Source organism: Falco peregrinus, chromosome 4 (genome assembly GCF_023634155.1).
Source record: "Falco peregrinus isolate bFalPer1 chromosome 4, bFalPer1.pri, whole genome shotgun sequence".
Lineage (NCBI taxonomy): Eukaryota > Metazoa > Chordata > Aves > Falconiformes > Falconidae > Falco > Falco peregrinus.
Window position 1 is genome coordinate 96,285,636 of NC_073724.1, and position 14,758 is coordinate 96,300,393.

The following is a 14,758-nucleotide window of genomic DNA, read 5'->3' on the forward strand; positions in this document are numbered from 1 at the left end:
CCGCCACTCATCACCTGGAAATAGAGAACTATGAAAACTGAATCCCACAAGGAAGATTCTGTGCAGCTGTTAAAAAAGCGTACTAATCACCTATACAAATATTTTAATAATCTTTTCCTCTTAACCATTGATAAAATGGCTGACCATCCCCTACACAAGTAATAACATCATCACAGTACAAAGATGACTTCTGACAGGTGATGCTTCTGGAAAGCAAATTGGAATACAATGGCAATGATCCCATTTGGCTTTTAATCTTGACCACAGAATCTGAAAAATCTCAAGAAGTGAGAAATTTAAAGTGCTGAGAAACCTCATGAACCTGACAGTCTTCATCTAAACAGACAGACAAGCTCTAACTGCAAAAGGTTGGGCACATGTTTACTTGCTGTTGTCTTACTTTCGTGAAACCAGAGGACAGTGGCTTCAGACTTAAACTGGTCTTGAAAGCTTGCTGTCAGAACATAAAACAAAGGTTATGCCTGTTTCATCTATTTAAACCTTACCTAGTTCTAATCACAGTGTTTCACAAAGCAACAAGTGAGATGACCTAAAAACAAACTCCTCCCCCCCCGCCCCCCCCCAACCCAAATAAAAAAACAGAAAACCTGTACCCTTTAAAAATTACAAAAGTCAAATGCAAAACATTAGGCTGACAGAGTATTAGCAGCAACTGCTCTGGGAAAAAAAGTGGTAGTTAACTCCCTAGGACTAAGCACTAACACAGGTCTTGTTCATAACATCCTCCCTGAATGTTAAAAATAATTTTGCCGCAAAAGTTCTTTTTTCTTTGGGTTTGGAAAGTTCATAATATTTAGGGCAAATGACATCAACGTCTGCGTAGCAGATTAGGGAACACAGATAGTGCATTCATTGTCTCTGATTTTGTCATCTCAAGTGCCCACCACTGAACTAGTTATTACACGAACGAATTTATTACTTCTGACTTATTACCAGCATTGTTGCCATTTATAAAAGGGTGGTGAGGTGCTTGCGGAAATCAAGGGATAAAAGCAAAATGATGAATTTTGTTGCTTCCATGACTTTTCAAATAATTATCAAAACCCTCCACATTCTCATAAATTTTCAGTTATCAGAGAAAAGACCCTACAAAGCATGACTTTGTTAAATCCCTGCCCATGATATACAGAAAACTATTCAAATCACTTGACACACATTGCAGGGCTAAAATGTCATCAGAATTCCAATTTTCAGTGTTGATTTTAAATTAACTATGTGCTCTCTTTGTCCATGTAAGTATATGGAAGAGTAAGCTTACTGATGCTTTTTCTGCAGGTCTTTTCCTGAAGTACTGTGTGACCACTCTCAGAAAAAAGATTAATGGGGCAGAGGCTCCATTAATTTTTTTATGAATGAACTATCCCTGTCTTATATTAATGGTTGTAAATTTAGACTGATTTTTCAGTTTCCAAAAGCTCCTAGAAGCCAGATCCTATACACTTTATTTCTGACTTCTACAATTAGCTAAGCATTTTTAAATATTTCTCTCTAATAGGGACATAATTACAGTAACATATACCACATACAGAAGTACTATTTAGGGGAGCTCAAACTGGAAAAAACTTTATTGGTATGATTACTGATGTAAGCACATTTCCATGAATGAAACACTGAAAAACTTCAAGAAAGAAATGTTTGTTTTAATCAGCTAATGCCTTATATTTAACATGGAATAGAACAATATCTTTGCCTTTATACTATTCTGACATATTTACAAATCCTGCAGAACAAAACATCCTTGGTGAAAATCATTGCTTTTGTGAATCTATTGATCTGTTATACTTCTGTCTGAATCTTGCAGTACAATATTTAGCATAACACTTCTGGTTATAGCATTTACACATACATTTCTAATGAACAAGCTTGCTATGAAATACAGAATGTAGCTTCTTCAAATACTTTAATATTAGAGATACCTTTATACTGAAAAAAAGCCAAAACTTGAATAATCCAGTTTTCATGCTGCTGTTACTCTCCTCTTGTTTCTGGTCTGAAATCCTTGCTGGTTTACTGTTTCATAAAGCCTATATATTTGTCAGGAATCAAACCATCTGCTAAAATCTTGGAATTATGAAAGACAAAGCGCTTCAATCTTTTAAAAATGTCTCACAATGTAGGTATCCTATCAGTCCCAAACTATATAAAAATTAAGAACCACTTTTATATTGAGTTGAAAGATATTGATCGGCTTAAATTTCTCCCCAAGAAATATAAGAAGCAGATAACTATGCAGTTTCCAGCTGCCGTATTTAAGTATGGCAACCAAAGCTGCTCCTCTAACCAAATAATTCAGGATTACTATCTGTACCCTACTACTGAAAGGATGTAGTCTGGAATAACATAAACTCCTTCAAAAGTACTCTGAAAAACTTAGCTGTGCAACAACTTCATCACTTGTTTTCAGTAGGTGAACAAAGTATGCTGGGCTTTTTTATGCTGTAAAAACTTATAGGACATTAAAACCCACAAGTATAAAAGCTAAAGAGATATTATAGAGAGCACAGCTATACATTATGAGATATCATTTAATATAATCCAAATGTCCAGCATTCAAAGGTAGGAATAATTTCTGATATGCTGTCAGATATAGGTTATGTTTAAAGTGGATCAAAATAACAATTCTAACATATGAATAATTCAAAATGGTCAACACACTTAAAAACTAAAATATTACTTTCACAGTTAAGTCTAAGATACTGTTCTTAATTATGTTCAGAACAGCTTTTTTATCACTAAGATAACATTATCTTCTCAGGTGAATTAACAGGCAGTTATTTTAAACAATGTATCTACATATATTTTAAACTAAGAATACGTATTTGTAATTTTTCTGAAATTGATAAAAAAGTACTTCTGACTCAACAGCAGTACTAACCAAAATATCACTTTCAGTAGAAACCAAGACATCCCAAACCCTTCCGTAATCGCAAAACATTGACAGTTCAAGAATGCAATGATTATTTTATCAGTTGGCAATTTATACCTGCAATCATGTCGTCCACAGTACTCATCTTCAGCAGTACCTGTTCAATTAAGCCAACTTCCGTGCTAGTCTGTAAATTACGGACACTTTTACGTAGAATTGCTGTGAACATACTCCAGATTTCTGCTTGGCACGTTACATCACAGTGCTCCAAAAGCTCTGACATGCACGTGATGCTCTCTGCATCCTGGATTATAAAGTTCATCTCTAGATCAAATTCGCCACCAACCAGCTACAAAAGAAAGCAAGAACAGCATTACAATGTGTTATATATAGTTTAGTATCTTTCATACTTTTGTTGTCACCAACAGCAAATTTTTATTGCATGAGAGAGGCAATTTTAATAAACTCACTGCTATGATCTGTAAGACAGCAAATTAACAATCGTTTTATGTAAAACACAGCTTGTACAAAATACATACACTCATATCATAAAACACTACCTTAAAATTTTGTCATAGTGTTGAACACAACACTTTCATAACATAAAATCAGAAGATACTTGAAATATTCCTTCCTGTAAGGTAACTGAAGTGGTAACCTGGCCCTGAGAGACATAGTGCAGAAGCTGCAGAACCTGAAAAGCTCAAAAGCAATTGAGGCTTTCCCACAGTTCTCTGGAGAGAAATCCGCCTTTCAGAAATAAAGACACTGAAAATAACTTTGCTATGTTGTCTCCTGATATAAACCAACATATGCCCTTAGTTAGGTGTTTGCAAGACCTTGCTGCCCTTTCCATTGTACCACCCACCCAGCCATGCAGTCATGCTCAGAAGAAGGATCAGTGATCTGCTCTGGACCAATGCAGACATGGAAAACTTGCTTAATTATACCACAGATCAATTCATTGTGTGGCCAAGGAAAGCTACTGCTGGTGCAAGGGACAGACAGCACTGTGAGAGGAACAGGCACTCAGACGAAAATTGATTTAACAGCAGTACTGATGAAATTACAGCCTGACTCCTGTCTATGCAGATACTTGTAAAATGCTACCCCAAAGTCCTGAGCTCCAGTTAAATAGCACAACTAACAGGCAGGTTTTAAGAGGGGGTGGGGAGAAAAAGCATTAGCAAAAATTTGCAAAAGATATTGTCAAGACCAAGTATATCTTTGAGGAATGGAACTCACCAACTTCAGTTGGTCACTTGCACAACTTAAAAAAGATGAATTCAGAACACCTTACTGAACTGAACAGGAAACTTAGTTTAAAAACACAAAACCCTTTTAATGGCAGAATTTCTTTCAGTTTTGAAGGAAACAAAGCCTGACTCTGATGCATCCTACTCTAACACTGGTGCTTTCAAAATTCTTCAAGGTTACTAGGACTGAGTTCAATAACGGCAAATATATTACCTAACTCAAAAAGGCAAAAAAAAAATAATTTTAGAATAAATTTATTCTGCAACACATTCTTTTCTATTTGATTCAGCATTTTATATAAAATTGCAATAATATGTTTTAAATCAAGATATTCACAGAATTCATCTCTTATAAGTGTATAATTTCAACAGTCACTTTTAATTGAAGGCTATTTCATAGCTTATTTAAAAGCAGTTGGTATTCCTTCAAAATAAATTCCAAACAAGAAGCAAGCTGAAATACTACGCAAACTTTTGTTTGATGGTTAAACCTATCCAAATATTCAAAGTCTTTCTTCAGACAGAATTAATGCAAGCAAGCAGTGACTAGCTTCGGCTTCTACCTTGATTCATACTTTTCATCCACTTACAAATTATTTTTTCTCTATCAGTTAATTGCTAATTATAATTTTCTAATATAAAAGCTTCTAATATATTAAATATATAAACAGACTACCTCCTTAGTTCTCCTGACACATTTAATTACATTCAAATAAATCTATTATCCTAATTATGGTCAGTATTTTAGTGTAGAACTTGTGACTGCATATCACATTTCTGCATATTTGGTAAACACATAATGTCTACCAAGGGCAGGCAATAAAACGGTCAAATTAGAAGCACAGTATTTCTACAGTCATTCTTTAGAATGAAATAGTTTTACAGAAGAAAACACCACACTTTTAAGGAAACCCAGGTGGAGTTTCTGTTTCTGAATACACCAGTAACTGGTGCACACCTCACCAGCAATCTGGGTGGTTGTTTTTTCAGGTATCTCTCCACCTGGATGAGCCTCTCTGAGATTATGTTAAAAACACACAGAAGTTAAACAGGCACCCGTAGAAGACATTCAATTAAACTCTATCAGATGCATATCTTAAGATGAAAACAAGCACCTTCTGGAAGTGTCTACTTCTTTCCATGCAGGAAATCCAGGATGAGAAATTGCGTTTGTGAAGTCTCCATCCTTGGACACATTCAAAAGTTCTGTGGACACAGACCTGGGCAACCAGCTCTAGTTGGCCCCGCTTGTGCAGCAGGGTTGGATCAGAGAAGATTCAGAGATCCATTCTAACTTCAACAGTTCTATCATACTATTTAGATATACAACTTAGAGATACCCAATTAAGATGAGATCAATTCTCCCACTTGTTTTTGACAGCAGATGGCCCTACAACCAAGGAAAAAACTAGTACTACCTCAGCTGGAACACAGAGGTTTGATACAGTTTGATCCCCCTTTCTCAAACATTATTCGCTGTAAAATTCTTGCTAATTTAAACTAATAAACTAACATAGAATGGTTAAAACAGACTAAAATAATTCACAACAGTCTAATATAATTCAAACTGTATTTGCTTGCTAATGTAAATTAATTGCTAATCCGTAACATTTAAAAGACTGAAAAAGAGCTCACAGTATCAGTCTAAAGTGACGGGATGTTTCACCACTATTAAAAACAAGCTGTATATATACCACATCACAGTGAACCTGCATCAAAAAATACACTGAATGTTAATAAAACTGGTTTCATGGAGAATCATCTACTGAGCTAGGGACTATCCAGTAGGTACTACAACTAGTTTACTTGTCCATTTGGCAGCAAGATAGTTACAGTCCATCACAGTGACTGCTTATTTCACCAAAGAAAACATTAAAATGCACCAAATTTGCCCTTAACGGTGGTTTAAGCATATTTCAGCCACTAACAATGATCATAATTATCATTAAAATCAACTTCCTTAATAAAGGAAAAAAAATAATGAACTAATTAATGGTGATGGCAAAAATTTAAGAAGGCAGGGGGAGGGTTACTTTTTATAAACTAGTCATACTAAAAATCAACATAAATTAAAAATATTAACAGTCACATTAAAAAGAAGTCTAAGAGGACAAGGAAAATCTAAACAAAAATGAAGCAAGTATACAGAAATAAATGACCAGGGTTAGATTGTGTTCAGGAAGTAATAAAAAACAACCACTTCTGCTTTAAAATGTGAAAAAAAAATATAATTCAGCTAATAAAAGTAGTTGAACATTCACTAAAAAAAAAAAAAAAAGTGTTCACTGACAACATTTTTGCACCTGCATTTCACAAACAAGAGACAGTAGGCAAAGATGAATAACCAGTCGGTCTTCACAGCAGAGGCAGGTTATCAGTGCAGAACCACAACGATAATGAACTGGTAACACGTGTGGATACTAACGAAAGAACAAAGTTTGCCGAAGAGCCAAAAATCATTAAATGCAGTTAAAAACCCACCAACTACTGGGAGGTGCAAAGATTTTTCTGGTATCAAGTGGCTGGGCAACAACGTATGAGTTCAAAGTTAGGAAATGCAAAGTAAACCCACATTATTATAGTTTGAGCCATATGTACAAAACGACAGGTTCTCAAATCTACTATTAGCAGTCAGAAAAGAGATCCTGGAGTCCCTGTGGGTACTAGTTTAAATAGCTATGCCATATTAAAAGCTGTCAGTAGGCAACTGTAAAAATTCATAATAAATTTGCAACTTTATAACTTGGATATGATTCTGGATGCAATACCACACACAAATCATATTGCCATAAAGTAACTTATTTTTAATGTAATGTGGAAGACTTCTGTAGTAAGACACATTTCAGCTAGACTACAAGAAGAACACGAAGATAAAAAACCTTACAGGAGCCAGTATACCATACCATAAATCAGTACTCTTTCCATATCACAGATCTCAAATAAAATCTTTTTTCTTATGTCAAACACACAGTTTTACTTTGCATTCTTCAAGTGAAGATTTAATATTCAGTAAAGACCATGCTTTCACTGTCATTAAGTATACTAAATTATTGCTTGTCAAGCTCATGCATCACTTTTTAACTATTCTGCATCATTCACAGCACAGCTGTAAGAAATGAAGCAGCAAACTAATGTTCAGATCATGGTTCCAAGTTAGATGACTACGGCCAAGAAACATAACTCCTCCTGAAAAAGTACTGAACTGGCAGTCGTAAGCAAATTAGGCTATCTTCCCTATACTGAGGTTGTTTACAATGACAGGCTGACACTCCTTGCAAATTGCTCCAAGAACCTATTTTAACACCACCATCCTCAAAAGCAGCTGCACTGCTCAGGATATCCATTTTTCTGAATACTGTGGCCATTCCTCAGTAACCTTCTGCCATTCATTATGCTATGCAAAAAAAGCATTTCTTGCTAAACTGCCGCAACTATGCGGAACTTAGGCTGGTCTTTTACACCCTTTTGATCTACAATAGAGGTGAAATATCCCCCCAAAACGGAGAAGTTGTCTTCATATGTCTCATAGTAAATTCAGATCAGTTCTCAAAATGCAGTAAAATACACGCTACTCAACATCCATGATTAGAGTGTTTACTTGTGAAAATCGGAATTCTTCAGAATCAGATTCTTCAAGTTCTGAAGAATGGATTGAAATAAAGAAAGAATAGAATAGCATAGTTACAGTTGGAAGGGACCTCCAATTATCATCTAGTCCAGCTGCCTGACCACTTCAGGGCTGACCAATAATCAAAGCATACTATTAAGGGCATTAACCAAAAGCCTCTTAAACACTGATGGGCTTGGGGCATCGCCCACCTCCCTAGGAAGCCTGTTCCAGTGTTTGACCATCCTCTTGGTAAAGAAATGCTTTGTAATGTCCAGTCTAAATCTCCCCGATGCAGCTTTGAACCATTCCCACGCATTCTGACACTGGATACCCTGGAGAAGAGCTCAGCACCTTCCTTTTCCACTTCCCCTCTACAAGAAGCTGTAGACAGAAATGAGGTCACTCCTCAAGTTTTCTTTTCTCCAATAATAGATTGCTTCTCAACTCGAAAATTCATCAAATGAAAAGAAAGATGACAGTCAGTCTTAGAAGAAATAAACAAATGGAACATCAGGATGAATAATGCTACTGAATATTGAAAAACTAAGAGAAAGAAGAGGTTGGAACTTATTTTAAGAGCATTTTATAAAAAAAACCCTGAAGACATTAAAATTTTTCAGCACAATTTCATCTGTGATTAAAAAAACCCAAACAACTGCCAAGCATAAGGATCTTAAGAAATGTGTGAGATGCAAAAGATTTTTTTTTTAGAGGCACTTGGTATTTTTTCGGTTAAACAAAAAACATGAGCACATTCTGCTAAAGAATGACAGTAATACAAATACACAGTAACAACAATAAAATGTGAAAATCTGAACTACAGGGAGATCAAATAAAACATTTTTCTTTGCAATTACTTTCATGTTTAAATGGATAAGTATCAAAATTTTCTCAGTATAGTCTATTTTGCCATGTTCTACACTCATACTTTGAAAGAAGTTTCATGGTACCTAAACTGGTCATTTCTGTTTACTTTTAACATTTTACACATACATCTCTCTACTGCTCCTCCGATTCAGAGTCTTAAGAACTACTAACCTGTACAATTGAAACGTAATTGTTAAGAATAATTTTTTGGCAGATTTTTTAGTTTCTTCAAATGTCATCTGAATTACAAGGATGCATACAAGAAGAAAAAACGTGTATCTCTAACGATCTACTACTTCTTGTCTTGTATTTAATCTCTATACACTTTTGGGCAGCCAAAGATATTTTTTCAGTTTCATATTTATCGAACATAAAGTGAAATTTTGATTGTACTTATCTACAACAAACCCAAAGCTCTTCATTATAACCCTTTCCCCTGATCTATATTAACAGACCTGTGTTTTATTTTTCTGTCTTGATCAAAGAAAGTATATTAGAACTATATAAACGAAAGTATTCAAACACACAAATGTCTAAATCTGCTGTTCATTGCTATCAAAGAAGCACTTCTTCAAATTTGATTCCTATCTGCATTTATTTAAACAAAAATCAAGAACATACATTCCAGAATACTAGACAGAGTGTCACTGAAAAACTTCATTATCACAATGGTATAATTACTACAACCCTAAAAACACCCAGGCCTGATCTGCACCAAAGCACTCCTTCCTCCCCTCACCTAATTAACTACTGTCACACTTGTACTACCTTTTCTAAACCCAGAATAAATGAGAGCTTATCACAGTCAACATGACAACCATTCTCATCTGTTTTGGACTAGTTCATGAGAACTACTTTAGGTTCAAATTTACAATTAGAATCTTGCCTTGTAAGTATAGGAGGTAAGTAGTTTGGAAACAACATTATTAATTCTCTTTCTGTCCCTGATATTCATGTATGTTTCTAGGCATTGCAAAACAGCTGACTTGGCATTCGGCACAAATTTCCACAGGGAATGAGCTGGAAATACCCAGCTGAGATAGGGGTGAGAATCTCTTAAAATTCCAAATCAGTGAGCTGCTTTAAAGAGAATATTAGTAAACTTTTTACCCTTGTTAACAAAAGTCGTCACATAACACGCAGGAATCATTCTTGTTCAAACTGGAGCATCTTTTCTACAAAACAAGACTGAATTGATTTCATAATCACCAGTAAGAGTTTAAAATATGTGGAATGAGACTGCTACTGCTTCTTTTATAAAAATAGGGCTCCAATTCAAGCATTAAACATTGTAGTCTCACAAAAGTGGTGGTGGACCCAGGCAGAGAAAAACAAGTTAGTATTTTCTGGTCATTAACTAAACCATTACATTTCTACACAATTAATTCTGATTTTTAGGAAGATTCTTTTTCACCTGCATGAATGAAGATTTCATTAGATATAAGTGTTTAGAATGCTAAATGAAATAAATTTAACTTTTTAGTGACCAATATGTATGCTCATCACATGCATTTGTTAACCTACATATATCAATATGACTACAAAGAAAAACACGGGTAACAAAACCTTAAAGTGGATATTTTCAGTAACTGATGTGTATTCTTCCTTTATTTTTAAGTTTTATTTTTAAATGGTTAATTGTTGGAGTTCTTTAGAGATCTGTAGTACAAGGATGTGTATCTGGGGTAACTTTCAAAATTCTCTTTACCATCAATGGAAAGTAAAAGGTGCTTCTGGGCAGTGATTCATCTCACTGGTTTTAGATGCAACATTAGGATGAAATAGACCTTTCCCTGGGAATGTAGTGCTTTTCACCAACTATAAAAAGACAACTAGTTCAGACAGGCACATCTAAAGTTATGTCAGATTAATTTTACCCAGTGTGCTCATGGTATGGTTTATAACTGAATGACAGCACTAAAAAGACCGATTCTCTGATGAATCACTACAACGGTAAGTAATTCGCCATGTTACCGTATACTTTTTTAAGGAGCCTTCATTCATTTCAGCTTCAAAAACATTTTTATCCTGAATAATGTATAGTACACACACAGCAGTGTGCCACTAAGGGAATGCTACCTAGTAAGTTTATTGACAATTTTCAAGTATTCCAAGAAAAGAATATAATGTCCCTTATACCTGCTGAGAAAATATGAACGAAGAAACACATTCAGCTTCACTTTCGATACTTTCAAGCACGAACTGATAATTATGCAAGCTTAAAAATATTTCACTGAAAAAAATTACCTTTAATTTCTTATGCTTTCTTTTAGGGGAGGAGGGCACTCCTGTAGGTTTGTGCACTGCCTCTGGCTGGGATGGAGCTAATTTCCTTCATGGCAGCCCATATGGTGCTTTGGTTTATGTTTCTGACTAAACCAGTGCTGGTAACACCCCATGTTTTAGATATTGCTGAGTGGTGCTCACAGTGCCCGGGCTGCCCATTTCTCACCCTGCCCTCCCAGCCAGGAGGCTGGCGGTGAGCAACAGGTTGGGAGGGGACACAGCCAGGACATCTGTTCCTGACCAGAGGGCTATTCCCTACCATCATGCTCCGCAAGAACACCGTGGGATAGTCTTTCCAAACCAGGGGTTGTACAAAGACTGGCTGGGCATCAGTTTGCTTATGGGAGGGGTGTTTTTGTGGCGAGTGATTGCCATTGCATCACTTGTTCCCCACACACATGCTTATTAAACTGCCTTTATCTCAACCCATAAGGTTTTTCTTGGGTTTGCTCTTCTGATTCTCTCCCCCATTGCACTGGGGGTGGAGTGTGTGTGGGAGCAGGTAGAGGCAGTGGGCGCTCATTTGCTGGCTGGGATCCCCCCGCTAGGGTTTAAGACCTTTGGCTTTGGTTCTCAAATTTACTTCATACAGTTTTTCCCCCTGAGCAGTACTGCTCAATCCAGTAAACTCTAATGAATCTCACGTAAGTGGTCTTGACAAAGCGCTGAAGGGAAAACCAGCAAATTACATAGTTCCAACCATAATCCCATAGAGCAAACGCTGCTTAAAGAGTACAAACCCAACTAACCTTGAGTATGGCCTGCTGAGTTCTTCCAAAATCACACTTCAGTGTTTGTCTCAGAACATCAAAACCCCAAATTTTCTGAATACACTATAAAGTATGTTTATTCCCCATTTCAAACAAGCCTGCATATTCTACCACTGTTATACAGGGAAGGCATTTCATCATGCTCTTCCCCACCCTACAGTAATTTTCTGTAAGTCAATAGTCAACTGTAAGTACCTACAGTTTTTCCTCTTCTTTTAGATTTCAGATCTTTTTACTAAGCATGAAGAGAAAGAATAAAAAATTATTTGAAATGCTTGGAAGGTAACGTATGTTGTGAAAGAATAAAGGCTCTATAAGCAATGAAGATTGACTTTGTACTTACTAATGTCCTCCTGTTGTCATTGTTACCTGCCTCAGGACATTAGCTTCCTTGGGACATAAACCAGGAAGAGACAGTAAAAATTATTCCAAGAACTGTCTACTCTCCTTTCATTTCTGGGAGGACAGTTCTAAATAACATCACTGGCACCAGCAGTAAGATTTTCTACAACGAAAGAACAAAGCTAGAAACTGTCAAACTGAAACTGCCTTTGTTGTAAAAAAATTACGCACAGGTTTATTAGGCACTATTGATGCCTTCTTTAAAAGAATGCTATAGTTATCTGAACAATCATCCTGCAGTTTCACATGGCAAAACTGGCACAATGCAGCTCTAATACATTGCTTAATGAGGGTGTGAACTTTCATCTTTGGAGGGTTTTCCAAAGAAAACCAGCACGTGTTAGAATGCGTAATTATAGATAGTAACAGACACAAGGTATACGCCTGTCAAACTCATTCAGTGCAGTTCTATGATTCCAGTATTCCCCAAGTCTCAGAAGAAACGTTTGCTCATTTGATAAGCCCTGCAAAATAGTAGTTGTCAATACTTACCTAATGATCATGGTAATGCTTAATTAATGGCAATGGTAACATTAAGTTACTTCAGCAAGCTGTCCCAAAGAAACACCCTTAAATGAACTGTACCTAAGAAGGAAAGGTTTCTGTGTATTTAAAATGAGTTACATGTGTCTTGAGATATTATTCCAGAGTCTCCTCATAGATCCTTAGTATCAAAATAAGCTGCTTTGATGTAAGAAAGGGAAGAAAAAAAAAAATCATTTTGCTGCGCTGTTTAGAAAACCTGTTCCCTGTACTGATTAGTACCGTATTGATTAGCATCTGATTTTTTTATCATGATGAGGTGTTGAAATTCTTTGGCTGAAACTTCATGGCAAAAAAACCCAACACCCAAACCCTGAGGGATGTAAATGACAGACTATTGTTTAGTTTAAAAAGAGCACAATGTCAAGGTGTGGTTTGAACTCTGTCTGTTATAGTAGGAATGCTATAGCACTGCAGTACGCTAGAGTCGTGGTAACACAGATAACTCATCTGACCTGAATAATTATGTGTTGAATTTTAGTATGTTGCTCCTCTGACAACATAAATATCAAATATAAATTCAGCAAATAAAATAACAAAGACGTTTGTTTCAATGGAAAAAAAATAATCACAGGACTTCTTTTCTGAAAGGGGCACAGATCTAGAAGTCAAATCAAGAGAAAAATACTTTAGAGGTATGTTGAGAACACCTTAAAATTAAAATTACGGGTACACTGCTATACCATATTCTGCATACCAATATTAATGAAAGTGTGCATTAAACCAAAGCTTCAAAAACAATGGTAGATGACTTGCAGTCAAGTACGTATGTGATTTACTGAGACAAGTATCAATTACATTCAGATGCAGAGTTAACAGCCTGACTTAATAGTTTTTCAGTTCCCCTCCCCCCCTGCTTTTTAAACACATACTTGACAAAGGCAGACTTTTTCTAAGTATCACTGAGGCTTAAAGAGAAAAAAAACCCCAAACCAACAACCACAAACCCCCCAAAATACAAGATGGGCTATTTGGCACAAAGTTCTCTAGCTGTTCTTTACCTAACTGTTAAGAATGCTTGATTTCAGGGTAGGACAGAGATTAGCCTGATAAAGTTCAAATATCTGCCCCCATAAAAGCTTCCTTAGCACAAGACTGTAAATCCTTGACTGGAAAAGTCCTAACTGAGAAGGAATGCAAGAGGAGAGTTTTAAAGTGCAACATTTTACCTGCTTAGGAGAGCTGGAAGAACAATCCCGTGATTTATGCTAGAAATGAAGACCAAAAAAGGCATTTTACACACATGTACCAAACCCCAAACACAAAACTGGAAGTCATCCTCCTGGTCTGGTGTTCCTACATCATCAGAAGACTTTCTTTCCATTTATTACATCAATCTCCAACAGACCCGTTCAGGCCACAGCAAAATATGAGCTTTTAGTTTAAGATGTTGAACCTGAACACTGAAGTAAAATCAAAACCATTCTCAAACTTGGAGCTAACTCATTTTCACTTTGTCTGGTTTAGTTCTGCTTGTGTATTCCTTCTGATCTAGACTCAATCAAACACAGATCAGCTGATTAGATAAGGGGACCTCCTAACCTCAAAAAAGGAAAAGTTAATGACAATTTACCTTAATATGCAAACCCAAGTAGTTTAGGTTTGCCACATCTGCAAAAGCAAAATTTCAAAATTGATTTTTATGGACTATAAAGATGTTGATAAATAAACACAGCTTAAGGTGCATGAAACACGTTATTACTAAATAGATATTCCTAGTTTATTTTGCTTATAATACTTCATTAGCCCGTTTTTGGCTCTCTTCTCTCACTTTTACAAACCTCTCTTTAAGTTCAAGGTACAGATGCAAGTACAGTATAAGGTCATGACAGGTCTAATAAGCTTCTAACTTCCAGGTTTCAATAACCAGCTATATTTTAAAAGAAGTTCTTTGGAGATGTTTTGGGTTTATGCTTTTTTTCTGTTTTCTGTTTTAGCTTTAACCTATCTTCTTTTGTTTCGAAGCCAGAAGAGAAGTAACAGAAATTGAAATAACTGAGTTACAATTGGCTTTAATCTAATTTGCATTGCACAACTAACAGTATCACACAAAATGTTTGTGCAGATAGCAGTGTCTGTTTTTTTAAAAAACCCTGAAAAATCCTACAACACAGACACTCCTGCTTCCCCACCTTCA

At 35.9% G+C, this 14,758-nt stretch overlaps 1 protein-coding gene across 3 annotated transcripts in view; it reads right to left on the reverse strand.

Annotated features, from left to right (window-relative positions):
- The window catches only part of NBEA (neurobeachin), a 509,659-nt gene that overhangs the window by 413,858 nt on the left and 81,043 nt on the right, over positions 1 to 14,758 (reverse strand). For all 3 annotated transcript variants that reach the window (XM_027792046.2, XM_055802616.1, XM_005241160.4), the window contains exon 2: positions 3,005 to 3,236. In XM_027792046.2, coding sequence (XP_027647847.2) covers positions 3,005 to 3,236 — 232 coding nt within the window. The remainder of the gene's footprint in view (positions 1 to 3,004; positions 3,237 to 14,758) is intronic.